General features: G+C 50.4%; 1 protein-coding gene across 5 annotated transcripts; it reads right to left on the reverse strand.

The window, feature by feature from the left end:
• Positions 1–1252: 1252 nt before the first annotated feature.
• Znf496 (zinc finger protein 496) lies at positions 1253–22555 on the reverse strand. 5 transcript variants are annotated; one of them, XM_021211748.2, is made up of 10 exons: positions 22079–22555; positions 21743–21877; positions 19862–19967; positions 19097–19476; positions 18663–18843; positions 15318–15394; positions 9557–9689; positions 9034–9141; positions 8157–8270; positions 1253–3518 (listed from the first exon to the last, which is right to left on the reverse strand). In XM_021211748.2, exons 4-10 carry the CDS (start codon positions 19424–19426, stop codon positions 2767–2769), a joined length of 1695 nt encoding a protein of 564 aa, XP_021067407.1. In that variant the 5' UTR covers positions 19427–19476; positions 19862–19967; positions 21743–21877; positions 22079–22555; the 3' UTR covers positions 1253–2766. The 5 variants fall into 5 exon arrangements, with proteins under 5 accessions (XP_021067407.1, XP_021067406.1, XP_029401508.1 ...); XM_021211747.2 differs by having other exon boundaries at positions 19097–19523; XM_029545648.1 differs by lacking the exon at positions 22079–22555 and having other exon boundaries at positions 1262–3515; positions 19097–19523; positions 21743–21831.
• Between the last annotated feature and the right edge of the window lie 316 nt (positions 22556–22871).

A 22871-nucleotide genomic window follows, 5' to 3' on the forward strand; every position in this document is an offset into this window, starting at 1 on the left:
ACAGGGTTTCTCTGTGTAGCCCTGGCTGTCCTGGAACTCACTTTGTAGACCAGGCTGGCCTTGAACCCAGAAATCCACCTGCCTCTACCTCCCAAGTGCTGGGATTAAAGGCGTGTGCCACCACCACCCGGCTAGCTAGTCCTATGAACAACTACAAAGCAAGCCCACAATCCACCTACTCAGGAAGTTTAGAAGCACTTCTCAAGTTCAAAGCCAGCTTGGGAAACTCATTTGGTAACAGTGAAAAGAAAGCTAGTGATACAGTGATATAGTGAATACAGCCCAGTGCTAGGGTTAACTTTAGCAAGCAGGAGGCTCTGGGCTTACTTCCTAGTACTGAGGGTAAAAAAAAAAAGAAAAAGAAAAAGAAAAAGTGTCCTTTGATGGAACCAGCAAGGAGATGTAAATTTCCCTCCTACTGCCTGGTCTAGATTCTGCTCTTGGCTGAGGGGAAACCATTGAGCAGACCTAACTTGGACCGGATCCCCACTTACAGGTTGACTCTCTTCTCACTGTGATGCATTGACAGGGACCTCGTGGGTCACTGTTCTCACTGAGTCCCTGCCAGGGTGAATTGCTAGGACCACAAACCTGTGTTGCAGTAACCAGCTTCACGCTATTTTTACTGAAGCCGAACACGAATCTTAACTCACTGACGTTTTATGCCTCTGCGCCAGCTGTGGGAAGCAGAGCAATCGGGAGCATGGATGTCTGGTGTCAGCCTGCAGGTTTCCGTGGGCCATCGTGAGGGGCCAAGTGTATTGGCTCTTCTCAGCTGAGGCCTCAAGACAGCAGCAACCAGAAGGGAGAGGAAGACTAGGCTGGCCCAGTAAGGACAGGACGAGGTTTAGTGGAGGTTTGCCACTGTTCCTCAAAACAGGTAACTCCTACTTAGTCCTAAGAGGAGAAACCTAGGATTTGAGCTTCCCCACCCCGGGCTGCTAGCGCAGGTAGAAGTGACATTCCAGTGATGGTGAGCCCCTGGTGGGCTCTGGTCAGCAGTGAGAGCTTCCTGGCCATATCTGGTGCATGCTTGGGACACCTCCTTTATCAACCCTTGCACGTTTGGTTATTAGCTGACAAGTACACAGGTGAATGGCACCATGTCCCTCCCTGGGTAACAGAAGCTCAGGCAGAGTGCAGGGGTAGACAGGGTGACTAGAAACCTTGGCCACCATGAGCAAGGCTTCCCTCCCTTGACCACAGAGACCCAACACCTCCCTTCTCCAGACACAAGGACAGAAGAAAACTATTTAGAAACTAAGAGCTTCCACAGTTTATTTCTTCTCCAAGGTGCGACCAAATGTTTTATTGCATCTACTATTTCTGGGCAATGCATTGAGCAGAAAAAGAAACTGTTACAAAGTCTTAGAGTCTTTGACTGGGTCTGGACTAGAGCCTTCTTGATGTGAAAATCAGGAGAGCACCAGAGGCCTTGAACTCATTTTCCCAGACCTCCTGACTGCTGAGAGCCATATAGCCCACTGGCTGCCTGCAGCTCTCAGGTCGTCACAGCCGCACTGAGCCTGGCCAACACCAGTGTGCCAGGGCAGTGTGGGACCATGTGTTTGGTTGCTTGAGGTTTCCTAGCAACTACTCCCAGAATCTCAGGCTCTGAACTTAAAGGCCATGGATGAAGATTCTCCCTGGCAGAGGACAGCAGCTCTGAAAGCAGACAACTGAGCTCAACATTCAAAGGAATGGCTGCCTCAAGGTCGCACTGGTTCATCTGAGGCAGGAACAGCAACAGCACCATGGGATTAACTGGAGTTGTGGTTATGTCCACTCAAACCCCAGTGTTGAGGTCCTGACTCAGGATGTGACTGTATATTTGGAAATGGCCACTCCAGATGAAGGTGGGGCTCTGCTACAGTAGACAGGGGGAGCCCCAACCCAAGACTGGGATCCTTGTATAAAAGGTAAGTTTGGAAACTGACTTGGTGGAGATGAAGGCAAAGATGGAGAGATGTTTGTACAAGCCCCCGGCTACAGTCAAGTGTCAGTGACCATCAGGCCCAGAATGATCCCCACTTCTAGCCTTAGAAAGAACCAGCCCACTGACACTGGACCTAGCTTTGCAAATTCCGTAACTGTGACAATGCCGTGTGCTATTAGAAGAGCCTATGTTTAGTACTAGTGACGACAGCGCTAGGAAGCTAAACAAATGCCTTGGAATCTCTCCCATGAAGGACAAGACTTCACAGAAGCTTCTGTTCCAGGGCGTGGCTTGCCCAGGAGAGCCCTGAGGGGCTAAGCTCTCAGCTCCTAGACGGAACAGGGAGGAATGTGAGAGGTGACAGGCAGCTTCCATCACACATTTCTGAAGGGTCTTGGGGCACAAAGAAGACGTGGGGATAAATTCATGAACTTTCAAAACGTGACCTCCTGATGGTCAGTGGCCTGGCCATCGGTGGACCTGTGGGATGCTCCCCTGACCGACCCCAGGCTGACTTCTGAGGAGAGATCAGCACTTTTGGCCAGCTCCCTACTGTATCCACCCCGTCCCTAGAAGCCACTGGGATGGGGGCAGCCCAGCCCCTCTGAGGGCCGGAGCAAGTGGCTGGAGATCTCGGAGAGGAGATGCAGACCTTGAGGCTGGACCACCTCCCTGGGTTTTGGCACAGTGGAAGGAATGCTCAGGGGACTGCTTTTTATCTGGGGAGCAGGAGGCATGGCACCAGAAGTTGGACACTACCTGAGAGCAAAGGGCAGGTGGTGAGGGTTCTGTGCTGAGGCAGGGGCTGGCTTGTGGGGGCCACACCCTGCTCAGTATGAGTTCAGAGCCTGCTTGGAGCGTCGCTTCATGTGCAGGCGCTCATGGCGGAGGAGATCATAATTCTGTCGGAAAGTTTTGACACAGTACCGACACTGGAAGGGACGGGTCTCGTCCTTTAGATGACAGTGTCTACGGTGTCTCACCAGATGGTCATGCCGCTGGAAGCTCTTCTCACAGTCCCCGCACTGGAAGCTCAGCTTGGCCTTGCCCTTCTCCAGCAGGTCACTGGCACCCGTGCCCTCCGTTTCCAAAGCACCCTCCTCGCTCTTCTTCACGGGCTGCTGGCTGGCTGGCTGCAAGTGGATCCGGCGGTGAGAGATGAGGTGTGAGTTGAGGCGGAAGCTCTTTCCGCAGGCAGTGCACCTGTAGGGCTTCTGGGCCTCGTGGGTCTCTAGGTGTCCATCCAGGTCCTCGCTGTCACTGAATAACTCCCCACACACTGAGCATTTGTGTGGCTTTTGCTCCCTGCGGCTGCGCAGGTGCCGGATGAAGTTGACCCTCCAGCGGAAGATCTTTCCACAGTTTGGGCACACGTAAGATTTTTGTGAGGTTTGCATCTCACCCTCTGCACTAGTGTTGCTCTGGTGGGCTGGGACACTGTGCAGGTTTTCTGGAGGGCTCCTCAGCTCCTCTGTGCAGTATGGGCTGTGCTGGGAGTCCTCGTCCCCAGAGCTGGACAGCACAATCTCGATGGTCACCTCCTGGTCCAGACTGCTCTTGAGGGGTGGTGGGTCACCTCCTGCTACAGGAAACCAGTATGGTCAGTGGGGCTGTCCAGACCTCAGGGGCCCTACTTAGAAAGGCTTAACTGGGGGTCCAGGCACCCTGGGGTTGTAGTGCTCCTTGGTAACTCCTGAGGGTCTGGCTGCCCCGCACAGGCTGTTGGGATAGCAACTGTCTCTTTCTTTCTGGCTTTCCTGCTATTGTCCCCCAATCCTTTACTTTCAAAGCCATTTCTTCCTGAGCTACTGGAACTTAAAATTCTAAGAACTGACACTCACCTGTGAAAAATTTTCAACATTTATATTACTTAACCTCCAGGGTCATGTGCAAAGGTCAAAAGAGTGATGGTGAACACACCCCTCTCTGCACCTAGACGCTTACAAGTGCTGTACTATTTATGCTACATACTCACAATCACGGGGACATGTCCAAGGGAGAAGAATCGAGTGCGACTTGACCCTCATTGTTTCCCAACTCAAGTCTGCTTAGTTGGGCTTTGAAGCTCACCTCTCATCTTGGTAAAGCTCACCTCTCGTCTTGGTCCTTCTTCCTGAGGTCTCATCCTAGCCAGGCGGCTTTTCTAAGCCTGTGTGGCCCTATCTATATGATCAAATGGAGTGGCTGCTTCATTTCTCCAGGTTGATGGTGGGCAACTCAAGTTGTGAAACACCCAGACCTCTCCAACTGGATGAGGGCGCTACTGAGCCACCAATGATGACAACTTTCTCCTATGACTACTAGGTTTCAGTGACAGAAAAAGTGCTACTGTAGACTACAAAGGTCTCTCTCTCTCTCTCTTTGGTTTTTCGAGACAGAGTTTCTCTGTATAGCCCTGGCTGTCCTCGAACTCAGAAATCCACCTGTCTCTGCCTCCCAAGTGCTGGGATTAAAGGCGTGCGCCACCACTGCCCGGCTCAAAGTTCTCTTCTTTATGCACTAGGAGATGAAATATATATGATGGCCCCAACCAAACTGACTGTGCCCCAAACTCAAACACTCAACAGCTGAAGTAAGCCTCAGGGCAGCAGAGTGCGGCTGTATTTGGGACAGCTTTTCAAAAGCCAAGTTGACTTATATGTAGAACCTAGAATTTTGAAAGGAAGGCTGGGGAGACGGCTTAGTAAAGAGTGCTTGCTGCTGCTGGACACTGGTGGCGCACGCCTTTAATCCCAGCACTCAGAAGGCAGAGGCAGGCAGATCTGAGTTCGAGGCCAGCCTGGCCTACAGAGCTAGTTCCAGGTCAGCCACTGTGTTCCAAAGGACCTGAGTTTGTTTTCAAGCACCAAGGACATAGAGCTCAACCTGGAAGTCCTCCTCCAGAGACTCTGATGGTCTCCACAGGCAACCACCTGCATGCACGGACGAAAAAATGAAAAGAAATTTTTTTAAGAAGGGAAAAATGAGCCACCCTGGTGGGACGCCCTGTAATGCAAGCTGCACAGGAGGCCGAGGCAGGAGGATTGAAAGTTTAGGAATGGAGCCAGGCAGTAGTGGTGCATATCTTTGATCCTAGCACCCAGGAGGTGAGGCAGGTAGTTTGAGGTCAGCCTTGTCTACAGAGCAAGTTCCTGGACAGTCAGGGCTACACAGAGAAACCCCGTCTAGAAAAAAAGAAAACAAAACAAAAAAACAGACACAATACCCGAGAGTTTAAGAATCATCAGGGCTACAGAGTGAGCTCACGGCTAGCCCAGGTAACTTAGTGTAAGAGCTTGCCTGGCACACACAAAGCTCTGCCTTCAGCATCTCAAGCAGAGAGGAAGCCACTTGCAAGGAGGAACAAGCGGGTGACAGGAAGGATGTGAGCAGAGCACACACAGAAAAAATAACAAGGAATCCTTTCACCACACAGCTGGTTTTAAATAGGAAAAAAGACATAGGTAAGTTAAAATGAGGCTAATAGATAGGTCCCAACACAACTGTGTTTCTACAAGAGGAAACCTGATGCAGAGAGATCCTGTGGGTCACAGTGAAGAGGTGGGGGGTGAGAGGGAGACCTGGGAAGAAGCCCACCCTAAGGAGACCCTGATCCTGCACTAGTGGGCTCTGCAACTGAGAGAAACTTTTCTATGCTTAAAGCTTGGCCAGTGTGAGGCAGCTGCTTAGAGGGGAAATACTGCACTGCAGGGCAGGTCACAAGGGTCTGTTACTCATTTCCAGGGGAGTTGATGCCCTCTTCTGACCTCTAACAGCAAATACACACACATTTAAGAAAATAAAAAAAATCTGCGTCTGTGTGAGCTACTCTGCCAGCCTCAGGCTCATGTTTTTTCTATCATGGGGATAGTTGTAAGAAACATGGGGACGCATGGAAGCTGCTTTGGAACTGGTACTGGATAGACTGGGAGAAGGCTTACAGTGCATGTTATTGACAGATGTGAAGAGGTGACCGGCAGAAACAGGCCTATGTAATGTGCTTCTGGGAGGAATCTCTCAGATGAGAGCCAGCAGGAGGCCCTGCTGTAAGGGCAAGGTGACTCTTGCCCTGTGGTGGAACCTGGCTAGCCCATGTCTAGGCATTCTGTCACAAGGAGCTAAGTGATAAAAAGGAGATTTAGCTGAAGTTATTTCTAATGTTGAATGTTCTATGTTGAAGAAGCCGTTTTCTTTCTTTTTGCGGCTTATATTAAAATCTGGAGAGAGAAAATTTAGATACTGAAGAGAAGAAACTGGAACTGGAAGCTGGGCAGCATTTTCATAGGCGGCTTTAGTCAGTTTTCATTACTGCAAATAACCGAGGCAGGAAAGGGGGTGGGGCATCCAAATACGCAATAGCTAGATTTGGAGCTAGAGCTCCAACCTTTCCTATTCTGTGATGTTGGGGACCAAATTCCAGGCCTTGTACATGCTAAGCACTGGTTCTAAGTGAGATATGCCTCCAGTCTCTGACCCGATCATCAGCTCAAAAAGCAAGCCATAGGTTTTAGGCATGAATGGCTTAGTAGAATACTCGTCTAGCATTCACAAACCCTGGCTGGGTTCAATCCACAGTACAGAAATAATAATAATAATAATAATAATGGTGGATGTGGCAGCAGCCTGCCTTTCATCCTAGCACTGGAAAGGCAGAGGCAGGCAGATTTCTGAGTGTGAAGCCAGCCTGGTTTACATAACATGTTTCAGACCAGCTAGTGCTGCAGGGAGACACTATCTTGAAACAACAAGAGTAAGAAAACAAAAACAACAATAAGAACCCCAAACCAACTATAAAAAAATGCATGGCTTGGTGATGTGGAAGAAAGAGCTGAGTCAGGTCCCAGCAGCCCAGGATGCTTTGACTGGACCGTGGCAGTGACTCCAGCTTTCAGGACCTCAGCACAGCTGACAGGAGCTCTGGTGTTCATATAAATAATGGACACATGATTATTGTCTCAGAGCAACCTTGTACAGAAGCTAGGGGGGGCTGGGTCTCTGGTCATACAATGGCCTCTGTCACCTTGAGATCAACAAGAAGAAGGCCCTGATGCTGAATCAGAACCATTGAACAAAATAAGTTTTTAGACAGTAAACTGTTTAAGGGTTGGTGAGATGGCTCTGTGCTCAGTCACAAGCATCCAGGCCTATAACCCCAGCTCCTGGGGATCTTACACACTCTTCTGGCCTTTGAAGGTACTAGATTCACATGTATACAGTCACACAGACAGACACATAATTGAAAAAAAAAACATATAATTTTTAAGAATATAATTGAAAGCAGATTAAAATCAATTGGTGCCAGGTTGCTGTCACTGCTGTGACCGACTAAGCATGGTTGCTGGAGGATTATGGTGGCATTTGCACTTTGGGCTGGAAAAGCCACTGAGTATTCTGAGCTTAGTGAGCTAATGAGGGGACTAACGTTCAGCTCAGGGCACTGCAGGCAAGAGACCAGCTTTGTAACGTTTCAGGGGGAAAAGACAGACGCTCAGCACCGTTTGTATGCCATGGTTCTCATCGGTTGGGAAGACTCAGCTGTGATTAAGAAGAGACCAGAACTACTAAACCGAAACATCTGCTTTGTTGAAACAATTGATGCTGGTCAGCTGGAGCTAAGAAGATAGCAGTGATTAAGAAGAGACCAGCATTGCCGGGCAGTGATGGCGCACACCTTTAATCCCAGCACTCAGGAGGCAGAGGCAGGCGGATTTCTGAGTTCGAGACCAGCCTGGTCTACAGAGTGAGTTCTAGAACAACCAGGGCTACACAGAGAAACCCTGACTTGAAAAACCAAAAAAAAAAAAAAAGAAGAGATCATCATCACCCAGTAACATCTGGGAAGTGCTTTCTCATAGTCAGCACACAGAAGCTGTGGCCAGCCCAGAGGGAGCCAAGGCTGTCCCTTGCACTGGCAGCTGAAGCTAGAAATATGGATGTTAAAGACAAGATGCTAGTCGGCCTCTGCATGTGGGTTACTTTTCCATGACTCAAGACTCCATACTGGGAGGGCAGCCGTGCAGCTTCTTCATTCTAGAAGCTCCTCTTAACGAGATCATCTTGGGATTCTGCTTATCCACGATCAGGTAAAGTCACACTCACGACATAGAGAGCACTGTTACGTTAGTCCTTGACAATCCTCCCGGGCAAGGCAGTGAGCGCTGCAGCAGTCAGCAGGAGCCTCGGGCACTGTAATGCCCACCCCCAGTTCTCCACTTCATACCAAGCACACCAGGCTCCTCACCTGGACAGGGACTTTGACTGAGCGCCACCTGCTGGCAGGGCTGGAGCTCTGGCTCATGCAGTTCCTCCCACTTCCTTCTTTCTTCTCCTTGGAATGGCTGGAGGCTGGGAAAGTCTTTCCAAAGAGAATGGAGAAAGTGATTTGTCACATACCAATATCACTACTCAGAAACCACTAAGGAAGAGGCAGGCTATGATCTGCAGGTGCTGCGCTCCCTCCAGGGCGAGCATGAGGGGTCATTCTGCTGAGTGAAGGAGCCTGAAGGCAAGTGAGCAAACACCATGAATCTAGGTCCTGAAGTCGGAGATGGGAGGGGCCAGAGGAAATGGAGGCTTAGGGTTGCTGATGCTGCTGTCCAAGGCCACGTCACTTCATAGCACAGGTTATACACACAGACACAGAGACACATACAGAGACACACACAGACATGCGCGCACGCGCGCGCACACACACACAGGGGTCAGAGGAGATGGAGGTCCAGGGTTGCTGCAGATTCTGTTCAAGGCTTCTTCCCTTCATAGCACAGACATGGAGCAATGAATCTTCGCCCATGCCTCCCCATGGAATTCTCCGAGCACTTGTGTGAGTGAGCGGGGAGCAGGCCAGCACTTTGTGCCAGGTCCTCAGCCATATGCGTCTGACCACTCTTCTAGAGAGGACCTTATTACAAACCTAAGGCTACTCTGGATAGCAGAAGACATTTCCTTCTCTACGAGTCCTTGGTTGAGGAATACAATCTCCCCATTCTACAAGAAGCCAGAGTCAAGGTAAGACTCTGAGGTAATGCCAAGAGTGGGGAGTGGGGGAGGAATGCTGGGGTGCTCTGGCAGCAATTGGTTTCTTCCTTGCTGTCCCCCCACCTCTGATTGTCACTCACCTAAGTAGGAGACCTGGGGGCCTTCTCTATCCTGGAGGTCTGTCCACTCTGTGACCCGCATCCCATTCTCCTCTTCATGTGAGTGGCCTGGCTGAACTGGAGACTCATCTATTAACAAAGAGTTAGGACACCTTTAACAGTGACCTGCTGTTGCAGGTAACCCCTGTCCAACCTAAGAAGGGACTGAGGAGGGATGGCTAATGAGCTGTGGCAGGTACCAGGGGGCTATAAAGGAGAACAAGGCCAGACAGATGGGGGTAGGGTGAAAGGCAGCACGCTATGGAGCAGGCCACGGCTGAGGCCCATCTCTGAGGCCCACTGGGTATGTAGGAAAGGGCCACTGGAGCAAGAATGATTGGAAGCTGATGGAAACTGCTTCCTGCACAGAGAGCTCCCTAAGGTAAGAGGGTAAACAGAGTCAGATTCAGCCTCGTTACCTTAACCTCACAGGTAGCATTCCACGTTCAGACTGAGGCCCCCACCCGCTTTCCATATACCTGGCCGCACGGGAGCTAGGTCTTACTTGGAGGCATGGAGACTGCATAGTCTTCTCCAATGATGAATTCGCCATAGAAACCAGTCTGTGCCGGGTCCAGAAGGGACCAGTCCTCTTCTGAGAAGCATAAAATCATGTCCTTAAATGGGGAAACTCGGTTCTGAAAGTACAGAGCAGGGCTGTGTCAGTTGGAGAGGAGTAGGGCCTTTTTGAGTATCAGCTATGATGTCGAGATACCATGGCCAGGTGGCATGTAACACAGGCACTTATGCCTAATGACTTCAGAGGCTAGAAATCAAGACTGAGGTAGAGCAGAGTGGGCCTGTGGAGAGAGCCTACTTCTTTGGGTTTGGTACCCTTCCTGGGCAGTGGTGGCACATGCTTTTAACCCCAGCACTCGGGGGGCAGAGGCAGGCAGAGCTGCATAAGTTTGAGGATAGCCTGGTTTATAGAGTGAGTTCCAGAACAACCAGGGCTACACAGGGAAACCCTGTTTCAAAACCCCAAAAAAGACCCAGGGTCCTCACATGGTGGAAGGGGCTTTCCAGGTTCTACCCAGTATCATTACATTCCCACTGTGCCTACACTTCTAGGCGTCTGGGCTGGTAGCAAGAACAAATGAAATTAAGCCTCAGCTAAATTGATGGGAACTTTCAACCTTGCCTGGCCCAAAGCCTGACTTTTAGTTCTTTGCAATTTCAGATTCATCCCTCTGGGAAACAGATGTTTGAACATCCTCCTCTGGGGCCTGAGCTTCTTTAGCTACTGCAAAGGGTATTCGTAGGTGTGGCCAAGAACTTATTAAGGCTGTTAAGGGAGGAGCAGTCTTTGGTAAACCACCTTTTGTACTGCACCAAGGAGAGTGACCTACCGAAGCCCGGGTTGGTAGTTTCATTTACTGTGAACAGATCTCGGAAGAAACTGCTTAAGACCTCCTAGAGAGGACTAGGATCCTTGGTGAGGACTCTTGTGGCCAAACCAAAGGGAGGACTCCACTCTCCCACCTGATGGGTGCTGTCTGTCACTGGGCCGACTGAGCACTAGCTCTGGCTTCTTTCTGAGCAGAGAGCCAGTGCCGGCTGGAGATGGACGTTTGCTCAAGGGTCTAGCTAAGTCATAAGCTGCTGATTCTTTTTAATAATTTTTTTAAGAAAAGATTTCTTTTTTGGTGTATGCCTGTGTTGCCTGGACGTATGTATCTGTACCACGTGAGTGCCTGGTGCCTTCAAAGGTCAAAAGAAGCCATGAGCCCCTCTGGAACTGGTTACAGATGGTAACCATGGGGATATTGGGAACTATACCCAAGTCCTCTGCAAGAGCAACAAGTGCTCTTAACTTCTGAGCCATCTCTCCAGGCCCTTGAACTGCTAACTCCTGCTGGACACCCTTGCTTACTGTACAGTCACGACACTAATTTTGTTCTTGAGAGTATTTTTTGATTTTGCTGCATAAGCCAGTTAGTGTCCTGGTGTTAGAGATTGTTACTTTAAGCTACTAAAAAGAAAAGATTTAATTAAAAAATTTTAAAAGATTTTTATGTTGTATGGGTGGTCTGCCTGCATATATGTCTGCAAGCTACATGCATGCAGTTCCTATTGAGGCCAGAAGAGGGCATCAGATCTCTTGGGACTGGTGTTAACAGACAGTTAAAGTGGCCATGTAGACAGATGTTAGTAACTGAACCCAGGTCCTGCCTCAGCCTCCCAAGTCCTTGGAGTAAAGGTGTGTGCTACCATGCTGGGTTGCTGAGGTGCTTATGGGCTTATGTTATTCTTGTTCCTTGTGCCCTGACACAGAGAGCTGATTGCTTAGTCTGCCATCCATCTGCAAAGCTCTCACGGTGACCACTCGAGGCACCTCCTCCTCCTCAGAGGGACCACCCAGTCAAAACCAAGAGATGCTGGGACCAACCCCACACCTTCTGCCTAGCCGACCGGTAGCTCTAGTCAATCCATGCCAAGCACTCACTTACATTCTTGCTACACCCCCAAATTAACTACAATATTATCAAACAGGCAGACGCTGAACGGAAAAACAAAAGATGCCCCAATGGACTAAGCCTATAACGAACTAAGATGAAGGTCCAGACTAACCTGGATGCTGTAGTGCTGACCTGTGGCTTAATCACCGTCAAGTCATACACAACACGCTAAACCTGTGGTGCTTGGGGAGAAAGCAGCCACCCATGGGCCCTGAGACACAATACAAGATGGCTCACAAGAGACAGTGTGCCCATATCCATACTGACTCAGAGGAACCAACAGTGCTCACCTCGAATCCTTTTTAGATCAAAGCAATTAATTTTCTGCTGGGGGCTCTCTTTGGCCAAAGTCTTCCAAGTGTTTACCAGGAGCCTGAGCACCTCTGGAAGCCCTTCCAACGGCGGTGCTGCTTCTCATGCCACCAGCTTGCTTATGGGGGACCCTTCACTACAGCCCAGCGTGAAAGCAGTGACTAGACAATGGAACTGCCTTGAAGTGTGCACAGTAACAGAGTAAGGAGGTGGGGGGACTGGTTGAGGATCTTGCTGTGTGGGAACAAAGATCCTCATGGGAAACGTTAGACAAGAAGCCGCCCAGCTCCCCCAGGCCTCGTGGACTTCCCCAGACTTAGTCCGGTAGTGAATTTTTAGTTCTTTACTAAATATTTTCATTGTTCAGAAAAAAACAATAACAACTCTTACAGGCTGGCATGACGGTTATATGTTCTAGTCCTCTGACCGTTACGGTCTCTAAATGCTGAACATTTTATCTCTCCCAACTATGTAAACTGGTAGAGCAAATTCCAACCACATTATGCTGGCTCAAAAAAACTGAACTACCTGCCTACACTTTTCCAAAACAAGCTACTTCTAAAAATACAGAGCAGGCCTCGCGGTGACGGGACATTCTCCTTCCCCTTTCTCTGTCTCCTACCACTGTGGCAACGGGGCTAAAGGACATGTTGCAGAGCTGGTCTATCAACCTCCCTCCTTTACAGAAAACAAATTCCTAGGAATGAGCCTTCCCCAAAGAGGACGAGACTGAACACAAGATTATTTTAAGCATAGTAAAATACAGTAGTCCTCTGGGAGGCTCTCTCTGAAAAAGTCCCGTGGAAAATGGGGAGGGGGCTAGAGAGATGGCTCAGCAGTTAAGAATACTTGTTGCTGGCTGGGCAGTGGTGGCGCACGCCTTTAATCCCAGCACTTGGGAGGCAGAGACAGGTGGATTTCTGAGTTCGAGGCCAGCCTGGTCTACAGAGTGAGTTCCAGGACAGCCAAGGCTATACAGAGAAACCCTGTCTCAAAAAAACAAAAAAACAACAACAAAAATACTTGTTGCTTTTACAGGGGACCCACATGGCAACTCACAACCACATGGTATACATTCATACATACAAAATAAACCTTTAAAAATAAAGAGGAAATGGTAGAAAATAATTCCGAGATGTTCTAAGTCCTAGGCCAGAGAAGAGAGAGAGATTGGGTCATTTCTAAGTCAGTTTCAGGCTAAGCCAGCAGAGGAAAATAAACCCATCTGCTCCACGTTGTTCTCCTCTGCTGAAGGTTTCTCAAGGCCACAGTGGGGTCTGCTTTTGAAAACAATCAGCCGAGAAGGAGCAAGACTTAGGAGGTAGGCACGGTGCCACACACCTTCACCCTATAATCCTACTGGCACCCGGGAACCCAGGCAAGAAGACTGCCACGAGTGCAAGGCTAGCCTGGACTAGTGTTCAAATCAGTCCCGAAAGTGCAAGGCTAGCCTGGACTAGTGTGCAAATCAGTCCCAAAAGAAGAAAGGAAACCAACCAACCAACCCCAATCCCTTTTGTTCTTGGACTGGCCTCCTTCCCCTTTGACAGTTTCTGTCCTGTCCTGTGAGGTCAGCTACAACCAGTGAAGATTCAGTGTGAACAACCTGAACCAGTGAAGGTTCAGTGTGAACAACCTGAAATTTTCCTACTCCCAACACCTCACGGATTCCTTGGTCTCCGGTCCTATGGACACTTTCCAGTTGCTGTCTGTCCGTGGTGGCTCTGGGAACGTGTCACAGCCCTCCACCGTCAAGCTCCCATCGGTATAGTCCCACCTCCTTGTTCTTTTAAAACATTAAAAGGATTTAAAAATGTATGTATATGGTTGCTTTGCCTGTATGTCTGTGTACTGCTTGAGCATGTGGTGCCTAAGAAGACCAGAAGAGGGCGATGAATACCATGGAAATGGAGTTACAAATAGCTGTGAGCTGCCATGGGGGTACAGGGAATCAAATCCAGGTCCTCGGGAAGAGCAGCCAGTGACATTAACTGCTGAGCCACCTCTCTAGCCCTGCTCCTTGACTGTCTAGGCCTTTCCCTGGCCATTCCGAGGTAGAAGGACACAGCAAGTGTCCGAGGGCTATGTGTATGCATGTACATGCAGATGCATTGGCACATGTGGCCATGAACACAGGAACCTCCACATGGATAGTTTCAGGCCTTATTTCCATGATTATAGCTTTAGCGTTTTTGCCATTTGTGGTAGACGGAGGCTGCTCTCTGACCTGGAAGTCACCAAGTCGGCAAGGGGAGCCCAGGATCTACCTGTTTCTGCCTCCCTGGTACTGGGATTAAGTGTGTGCTACTGGCCTGGCTTTCCTGTGGGTTCTGGGGGCTGAGTTCAGGTCCTCATGCTAGCAAGACAACTTAACCAGCCAAGCAAGCCTTTTTATGAAAGCACCAACTCATTTAGAGGACTCTGGCTTATGACCTCCCCAAAGCTCCCTCCTGGGGGGAGGGGGGTGAGGATAGGGGAAAGATAGGGGAAATGACCAAACATTCAGGCCACAGCACAGGAAGTGATGCTACAGAGAGAAAGGGAGGGGCCAAGCTAACCTCAAAGTCAGTGACTGGTGGCAGAAAGCACTGCAGCGGACACAAATAAACAATTAGCTCTTAAAAACAAACAGCACAAAATAACCTTCATCTGCATATGAGATATATATGAAACAAATGAATTACATGTGTAAACTTGGGTCTTATCCCAAGTTCTCATTTTATGTATGCAAATTTTTCAATACCTGCTTCAAATCGCTCTAAGCATTCTGGAGATGGGCTGTTCCTTCTCGCCTCTTCTGAACAGTCTTCTACTGGGGCAGTCCTATACTCTGCAAAGCCCACACTCGTGTGTGTGTGTGTGTGTGTGTGTGTGTGTGTGTGTGTGTGTGTGTGTGTGTTTACAGTGTAGCATCGTGCAGGGCAGTAGAAATGGGAAAGCTAAGAAACCTAGGCAGTCAGATGAAGGAAGGAAATGAATGAGCACCCCCCTCATGAGACCAGATCCCAGCCACACCCCAACCCCATCCACCTACCCCACCCCACCCCTGCCAAGGACACTGAAGCAAACTTGGACAGGGAACACAGACAGGACACACCGTGGGAGCCCCATGTGACATACACCTGGTCATGTAACGGTGCAGCAGCCACTATGCTCTCGTCTGAAATGTAGCTACTAATGAGAAGACTGCCTCATTAAAGCACTCAAGTCCTTGAGAAGCAAGGATCTGTGGTTTCTCTTTTCCACTGGGGGAATTCAGAAAAGGAGAGAAGTCTCCTCCAGTGGCTTTCTATGTACATCTGCAGGTTTCTAAAGTGGGCGGCTAGCAGCACTTTGAGCTGCAGGAAACAGCAGAAGCAATGGATATCTTTAAGCCCATTGGTTCTCTGCTCACCTTGGTTCTTTGGGCTAAGGCTACATGCTGTGGCAGAGAGCAAGCAAGCCTGGAAAACTGTCCCAGGGCAGCTCAGAGATCAGCTTTTGGTAATCACTCACCGGGGGAAGCTGGCAGGTGGCCACCGGTTGGGCGTCCCTGACACTCTGCTCCTGAACAACGAACGCATCTTGTGGAACTGGAAGAAATGGAAAAGATGTCCCAAAGGGAGCCAGTCCTGGTCCCCAACACCTCCCAGACTTCCAGGGCTGGCTCTGTGCTACAGATTGTGCAAGGAGAAGCAGAGAGGGCCAACAGGGAGCCATTCCTGTTGCCATGCATAACTAAGAAAATTCCTGGTGCTCCGCCATAACTTGCAAAATGAGCACTTTGCATACCACAAGGGTTCTGGAAGTCTTTCAGATAGACAATGGGGGCTATCTCAGGGAAGGGTGGGTTTAGGATGGCCCGGGTCGATCTGCTATTCAACCCCAGTAAATCCAGGAACTTGTTTCAGCATCTAAATATGCCAAGAATACAGTGTTACAGGCCTGTAAACCCAGCCTTTAGAAGAGGCAGGGGAATCAGCCAGCCTTTAGGATGAGACCACCATGTCTCAAAAAATAAATACAGGGCTGGTGAGATGGCTCAATGAGAAAGTTCGCTTGCTGCTAACACAATGACTTGAGTTCAATCCCAGGGACCTAGAAAGATCTAGAAAGTCCTACAGGTCACCCTCTGACTATCACACACGTCTGCACTGGAATGTGTTCACATAAAAAAAAAAAAAGCCCAAATGAAGGCTAAAACTGGCGGTTCAATGAAGGGGAGGGACCACGTGGGACCTCTTGTAAACTTCACACCTGCACAGTTCCAAAAGAAGGCTGTTTAAGAAGTAAGTGCGGATGCAGAAAAAGAGAATCTTGTACCTTATTGAGAATGTGAATTAGCATAGCCATTAGGAAAAACAGCAGGTCTTCAAAAAATGAACAAAACTATTATCACTGAACAATCCCTCTTGTGACTAGAAACCACAAAAGAAATGAAATCCCAAAGGGGCCAGTCACTCTCACATTCCCTGGGGAATCAGGCACAATAGCTGTTAGAGGATCATAGTGTCTATCAGCAGATGGATGGATAAGAAAATACGGTCTATGAGAGAGATTAGTTAAGAATAGAGAAGGACAGGGACACGGAACATCGGAGTGGGGTAGAGTCGGGGAGAAATGAACACAAGAAAGGAGAAGACGATCAACAGGGACAACATAACCTAATACTTTGTGTGTGTGTGTGTGTGTGTGTGTGTGTGCGCGCACATGAGTGCACAGTATATATGTATGTATATTAAAGCCATGTACCATCACATCCAGCTGCATATTGTCTCTTAATTTTTTTCCCAGCACGTGGGAGGTAGAGGTAGGTGGATCTCGAGTTTGAGGATACATAACGAGAGTTTCATGGCAGTCAGGAGGACCTATCTCAAAAAGAAAAACAAAATGAGACAGACAGACAGAGACAGAGACAGAGACAGAGGGGGAAAATATGCAAGCAAACGTATAGACACTTGAGATGCTATTCAGTTATGAAGGGTGGCATCCTATCTCCTGTGCAATATGGACAGCACATCTAAGAGAACCAAAGCAGGCACAGGATGACACCACAGCACAGGATGACAAGCGTGGCTCAATCTTGCTCATATACTGAATTTACATCTGGAAGACAAGTTTAATTTTGCTCCCTAATGGTACAAATGGCAGCACCTATTATGGATGGATCGATGTTTCATTCTACCCAAAGACTACTTTGGCAGAAGAGCATCCCAATTAGAAGCTAGTAAATCTCCTAGTGTTAAATGTCTTCCCAATTGCTGGGCATCAGGAAATTCTGTACTGAGTACTGCCCAAGGAAGCAACCCAGTGTCACAGTGGACACAATTGGGGTTCTAGAAGATCCCTCACAGCAGGCCTCTCCCTGGGCAGCCCTCCCCTAGCAGGGCTCATATGTATATAACGGCTGCTCGCACAGTAGTGTTGACTTGGGGGAGAGGTCCTTTCCTTATATTTCCTGATATGTTTGAACTATGGTCCCTGTAAATTCACAAGCTCTAGGCACCTCAGAATGTGACTGTATTTGGAGGAAGGCTCTCTAAAGAATCAATTACGTTAAAATGAGTTCACGAGCATGCGCCCAAATTCAACCTAACTGGTGTCACTAAGGAGGGTTAGCAAGAAGACAGACAGATGGAAGATAGAGCAAGGAATGGTTGTCTCTCTGCTAACTCAAGGAGGCTCAGAAGAACCCAAGGCTGACCAGTCAACCTCACAGCTATGAGAGAAGAAAGTAACTGCTGTTAGAGAAGCAATTCAATGTGTAGAACACAGGCGGGCAGCACCACCGTATCAACACAGCTAGTCATAGCCAGAGGAACGGAAGAGTTCTGATTTGTACAGAAGTCAGTAAACATTGGCAGGCAGGAAGATTACACACACACACACACACACACACACACACACACACACACACATGCATGCTTTCTTTCTTTTTTTTTTTAAAAAAACAAAAAAAAACAAAAGACTCCAATTGCCAACTATGGTTGAGTGGGCTTGTAACTGCAGCACTCAGGAGGCTGAGGCGAGAGACTCACAAATTTGAGGGCAGCCTGAGGAAGGGATGGGAAGAGGAAGAAAGGAGAAAAAAAAGAAAAAACAGAAGCAGGTTTTGTTTTTAGTCTGGATAAGGTGCTGGAGACGGAACTAGGGGCAGATGCTCCACAACAGAGCTGTACCTCCAACCCACTGAACAGAGGCAACGCCAGAAGTAACTAAAAACATCTCAAAAATGCACTTTTTCCATTATAATTAAGAGTACTGCTGTGGTGGCAAGGCTTATAAGAGGGATACAGGGTCCCTGGGCCTTGAGGGGCCTTGGGGAACCAAACCTCAAGGACCCCTGAGGTGACCTACTGTACCTCAAAGGAACGAGGCTTTGAGCCTAACACTTCCCCCCTCTTTGCAGCGGTTGGATGGTTTAAACAGATGCTCAAACCCTGCCACGGGGCCCCTGAGCCATCTGTAGGATGCTACTGCTCGCTCCCAGGGGATGTAAGATGTTCTTACAGCGGCAGGGTGACCTAGCCAAGAGAAGAGAAGGCAGAGCCATGCTCAGACCAGGCCACAGGTCCTAACTCTACAGTGACTTTCTCTGTCTCCACTGAGCACACCCTCAAAGAAAGAAGACCATATAATCTCACACCATCTGTTCACACAGGCCTTCCCTCTGGGAGGACTCAATGCCAAGAAGAGACTCTGGGTCAGTTGCTCTGCAGAAAGGCCCAGAACACAGTAATCGTTCACCGTTCAGAAGAGATGAGAAAACTGGGAATGTAAAAAGGCCATCGCTTCAGTTAACACCCAAACACGCTGATAGTGTATAATTCAACCCCCAAGCTCACACTACACACTGCATACCTAGGTCTTCACTAGGCTGGCCTGGCGATCTGCTTAGAAGTCCAGTGCCCTGTGCCAGAGCCCCAGGTGGGGCATCGGGGTTGCTCTGGGACTCTGCTGACATTCGCTCTTGTTCCAGGTCCTGAGGCGCAGCAGGCCCGTCGCCATCGTCAATCACCACCGGGTCTTCACAGTGCTTGAGCTGCAATCCCAGAAAGAAGCAGATCAGAGCCAGGTAGAGAAAGAGGAGTATGATAAAGCCCCCGGCCGATAGGCTCTGCACAGATCTGTGTAGGCCTTTTCCCTTTCTAGTCTTGCCATCCCTGGACTTGATGGGTAACAATCCTTTCAACTTAAGACATAGAGAGTCTGGGTATGGCCAGAATTTCTTATCTGGGGTCAGAAGTCTCACAGGGTCAGAAAGGGCCCCCCTCTCCCAGATGCCCGGTGCTCACCCACTGCCAGGGTCTCCCTGGCTCCCGTTCCAGAGCCTCTACTGCAGCCACAGCCTGCTCTCCGCTCTCAGGCTCCTGGGCTCGCACCCAGCTCTGGATCTCCCACGGCAGGATAGCCAAGAACTGCTCCAGCACCAGTAGCTCCAGGATCTGCTCCTTCGTGTGCCTTTCGAGCCTCAGCCAGCCCCGGCACAGCTCCCAGAGGCGCTGCAGGGCCTCCCGAGGGCCTGCGGCCTCCTGGTAGCGGAAGCGGCGGAAGAGGCGTCGAGAGGACTCTGGGCTGGGAGGCTCATCCTGAGGGCTGGGGTTCTCTCCAGGAGGACTCCGCATTTTCCTGGGCTCCTCGCTTTCCTTTGGAGCCAAGACTCGTGGGCACAGGGCTGTGGGCATGATGGGATTTGATGGGGGTCAGCAGCAGAAGACGACCCTATTTCCAAACAGAAATCGCTGGCTTCAATGCTCTGGTCTCCTGTGATCACTTCTGAGGGGGTGCTAGACAGAGCCCATGGGAGACCAGCCCTTTGAGGAATCCCTGGGAAATGTATGAAGTGTTGGTGTGGCCGGTCCTTACACATGGGAACGGAAAGAAAGATGACCCTTCCCACAAGCCCTCACTCCACGTAGAGTCCCCCTAACATGTGGCAGTAAATAAGGCAGGGCATTTGGGAGAAAAGTGGTGGCGTTTCAACAGGACACTGGCATTACCAGTACCCCAGAAGGACAAGGAGGCCACAGGCCTCTATGTGTAACCAAGGTTTGTGATACCTTCGATGGACAGGTTCTCCTGGAGGATATAGCCCCAGCAGGCCACAATCTTGAAGCTTTGGAGCCGAAGTCACTGTCTCTGCTCTTGAGGTCTTCACAAATTGAACTGAAATAAAAAATTAAAAAAAAAAAAAAGTATGCCAGGGAAGAGTCATGCCAGACCAGTGTGGAACAATGTCACTCTGTTGGGGACAGAAGCTTTCACTCTGTGCTGTCAAGGACAAAAACTCCCAGGTACAGAAGGAAATCAGAGCCGGCCACAGAAGATAAAGTAAGACTTGTATTTAAAACCACCAATGCTAGGCCTGGAGGTACAGCTCAGTGTTGCTCGGAGTTGCAGCTAACAAACCAAAATTGTGCCTCTTCCCCAGACAGTGCATTATGACAAGCCTTACACCCACCTGGCCCAACACAGGGGCTGGAGAAGCAGCCGAGTGGTTGAGAGCACACACTACTTTTCCCACTGCTCATGTCAAGTCATTCACAAAGTCCTGTAAGTGTCTCCCGAACCCTCTTCTGGCCTTCATGGGCACTGCACCCAAGTGCACAGACTCACACGAAGATGTGTACACATGTATACACATAATTTTAAAAAATTAGATCTTAAAAAAAATTTTTTTGAGGCCAGCCTGGTCTACAGAGTGAGTTCCAGGACAGCCAGAGCTACACAGAGAAACCCTGTCTCGAAAAGAAAAAAAAAAATTTAAGTTCTTGTTATACACTTAAGCGTGCACGTGTGTGCAAAAGTGTGTGTGTGTGTGTGAGTGTGTAAAAGAGGTTGGTGGGAATGGAAGGGGAGAGTTATGTAATTATATTTTAGTATCTAAAAATGTGGCAAAAAAAAAAAAAAAAGCTACTTGTCTTCCACCTGCATCTATCCCTTATTCTCTCCAGATTCTGCTCAAGGCAGTGGTACACATAGTGGTGACATTGTTCCTGGTCATGAGGGAGGCAATCACGGCCTGGCTTTCAGCTCTCTAGGAACTCAGTGCCACAGATTCACACACACACACACACACACACACACACACACACACACGGTGGGGCTGGGGACTCTATAGCTCCCCAGCTATCACAGTCACAATCCAGCAAACACACCAGGGGCACCGTATAGCATGGTCTCTCCACTTGACCCACACTTTGGAACACTCGGAGAAAAGGCAAAGAGTTCTGCTCTAGGGGCTCTGGAAAAGCCCAGGCAGGGCAGGGCCACTCACTGCCTGGCCCTTTACACCCTCACCTGGAAGAGATTCCCAGCGGGGCAGCACCACTTTGCTGGAAGACAAGCGATACCAGAAAGCCACCAAGCAACCGAACAACAACCTGGAACCCCAACTTTTATGTATTCCTCTGATTACCGAAGTAAAAGGCAAACATCCAACGCGAGCTTCTGAGAGCAACAAGCTGTGAGCCGCGGCTCCTCTCACGTCTTACTCCCGTGTATTAAGAACCCAATCCGGGCCCCGCCCGCTCTCTTCTGCTTCCTCCGCCCACTGTCTCCCACCTGCTGGGCCCTGAATGGCTAGGGTCTGCACGTAGGATAGGGTACCCAGGGTCCCACCCTCAGCACCCGGGACTGCTCTCAAAGAGCCCTAGGCCAGACAAGCGTGTGCCTCTTTGTCACTCTGGCACCTGGCGCGCAGGAGCCCCGGGAGCGGAAGCTTTATGAATGAACTACCGTTAGGGAGGGGAGGGCTCCCGCAGGGGCGGGGCTTGCCCAAAGCAGTTATTGAAGAAGCAGGATCCCAGGGAAGGATTGAGGAGCAGCAGGAGCAGGGTGTTTTAGGCCAGGAGAACTATGGGGTTTCTGTCGCTTGCACTCTTTCAGATTTGCTGGCTCTTTCCCTCGAAGCCCGGGACAGCAGGCGAGCAGATCCTCACCTTCCAGCTCGGTCTCTCTGGTGTCTTGGCAGAGGCGGCTCCAATGCATGGGCCAGACTCGGTCCCCGGCCAGGCCAACCCTGTCTCGGGATCCTCTAGAATGCATCAGCTGGGCTTGGGAGCGAAGGGAGACGCCTGGAAGAGAATCGTATTGCTTCATCCCCGAGGGCACCTATAAGGACGCGGCTCTGAGAGCAGGGATCTGGGCCCGGACGCGGGAAGAGGAGCACAGGGAGCAGGACCCAGGCGCGGGCTGCGGATCAGAGCGCGGGAAGTGGGGAGCGGGATCCGGGTTCAGGCAGCGGGGCATGGAAAGCCGGGCCACGGTATACTCACCGCTGCGCAGCGTCCCGGTTGGCGGGCCGCGCAGGCCGGGCCGCCGCGGAAAGGAAAGGCCGGAGCCCTCCGGCTCCCTCCCCTGGGACACTTCCTGCACCGCTCTAGGACCGAGGAGGTCTCCTCATCTCAGTGGTTCGCTTCCCCGCCTCCTGGCCGAGGTGTACGCGGGGGGTGACATCCGACACCCCCGGCCCGCCTGGACCGCCCCGCCCCGCCCCGCTCCGTGCTCTCCCGGCCTGGGCGCGGGGCCCGGGCTTTAGCTTTGTGGGCCTTCCTAGCGGGCTCGGGATGCGCGCGCGACCCGGCGGGACCCGGGCGCTGGGGGCCAGTTCGCGCGGCCACCAGCCAGAGAGGAGGCCGGCCTGGGGCTTCGCTCTTCCCTGCTCCTCTTGTGTGGGCGCAGGGAAGGGCTGGTCTGGCGACGCTGGCGAAATGCCAGAATTGGGAGGAGGAGGGATGAGGTGTAAGGGGATCTCCCTGTGACCATTCGCATCCCTTGTGTGCCGTTGTGCCCCAATCCCTTCCAGCCACAATTCCATTTCAAAGGCAACGCTGCCAGAGTCACCCAAATCAGTACGGCTGGAGAAATGCAGACCCAGCGATCCGCGGTGCTCGCCGAAGCATCGGCCCGCGCCTTCGTGGCTTGGAGATGATCTACAATTTCTCTGTTTAAGGAAGACTGTAGCACTCTGGGTCCCTCTGAGCAACCAGGACAGTCCTGGTGAGTACGGAGAGAGAAGGTTGTCAATCCTGAGAGTATGAGTCAGGGAGCTTGTCGCTGACTTAGTGC

The sequence above is a fragment of the Mus pahari genome, chromosome 14 (assembly GCF_900095145.1).
Source record: "Mus pahari chromosome 14, PAHARI_EIJ_v1.1, whole genome shotgun sequence".
NCBI lineage: Eukaryota > Metazoa > Chordata > Mammalia > Rodentia > Muridae > Mus > Mus pahari.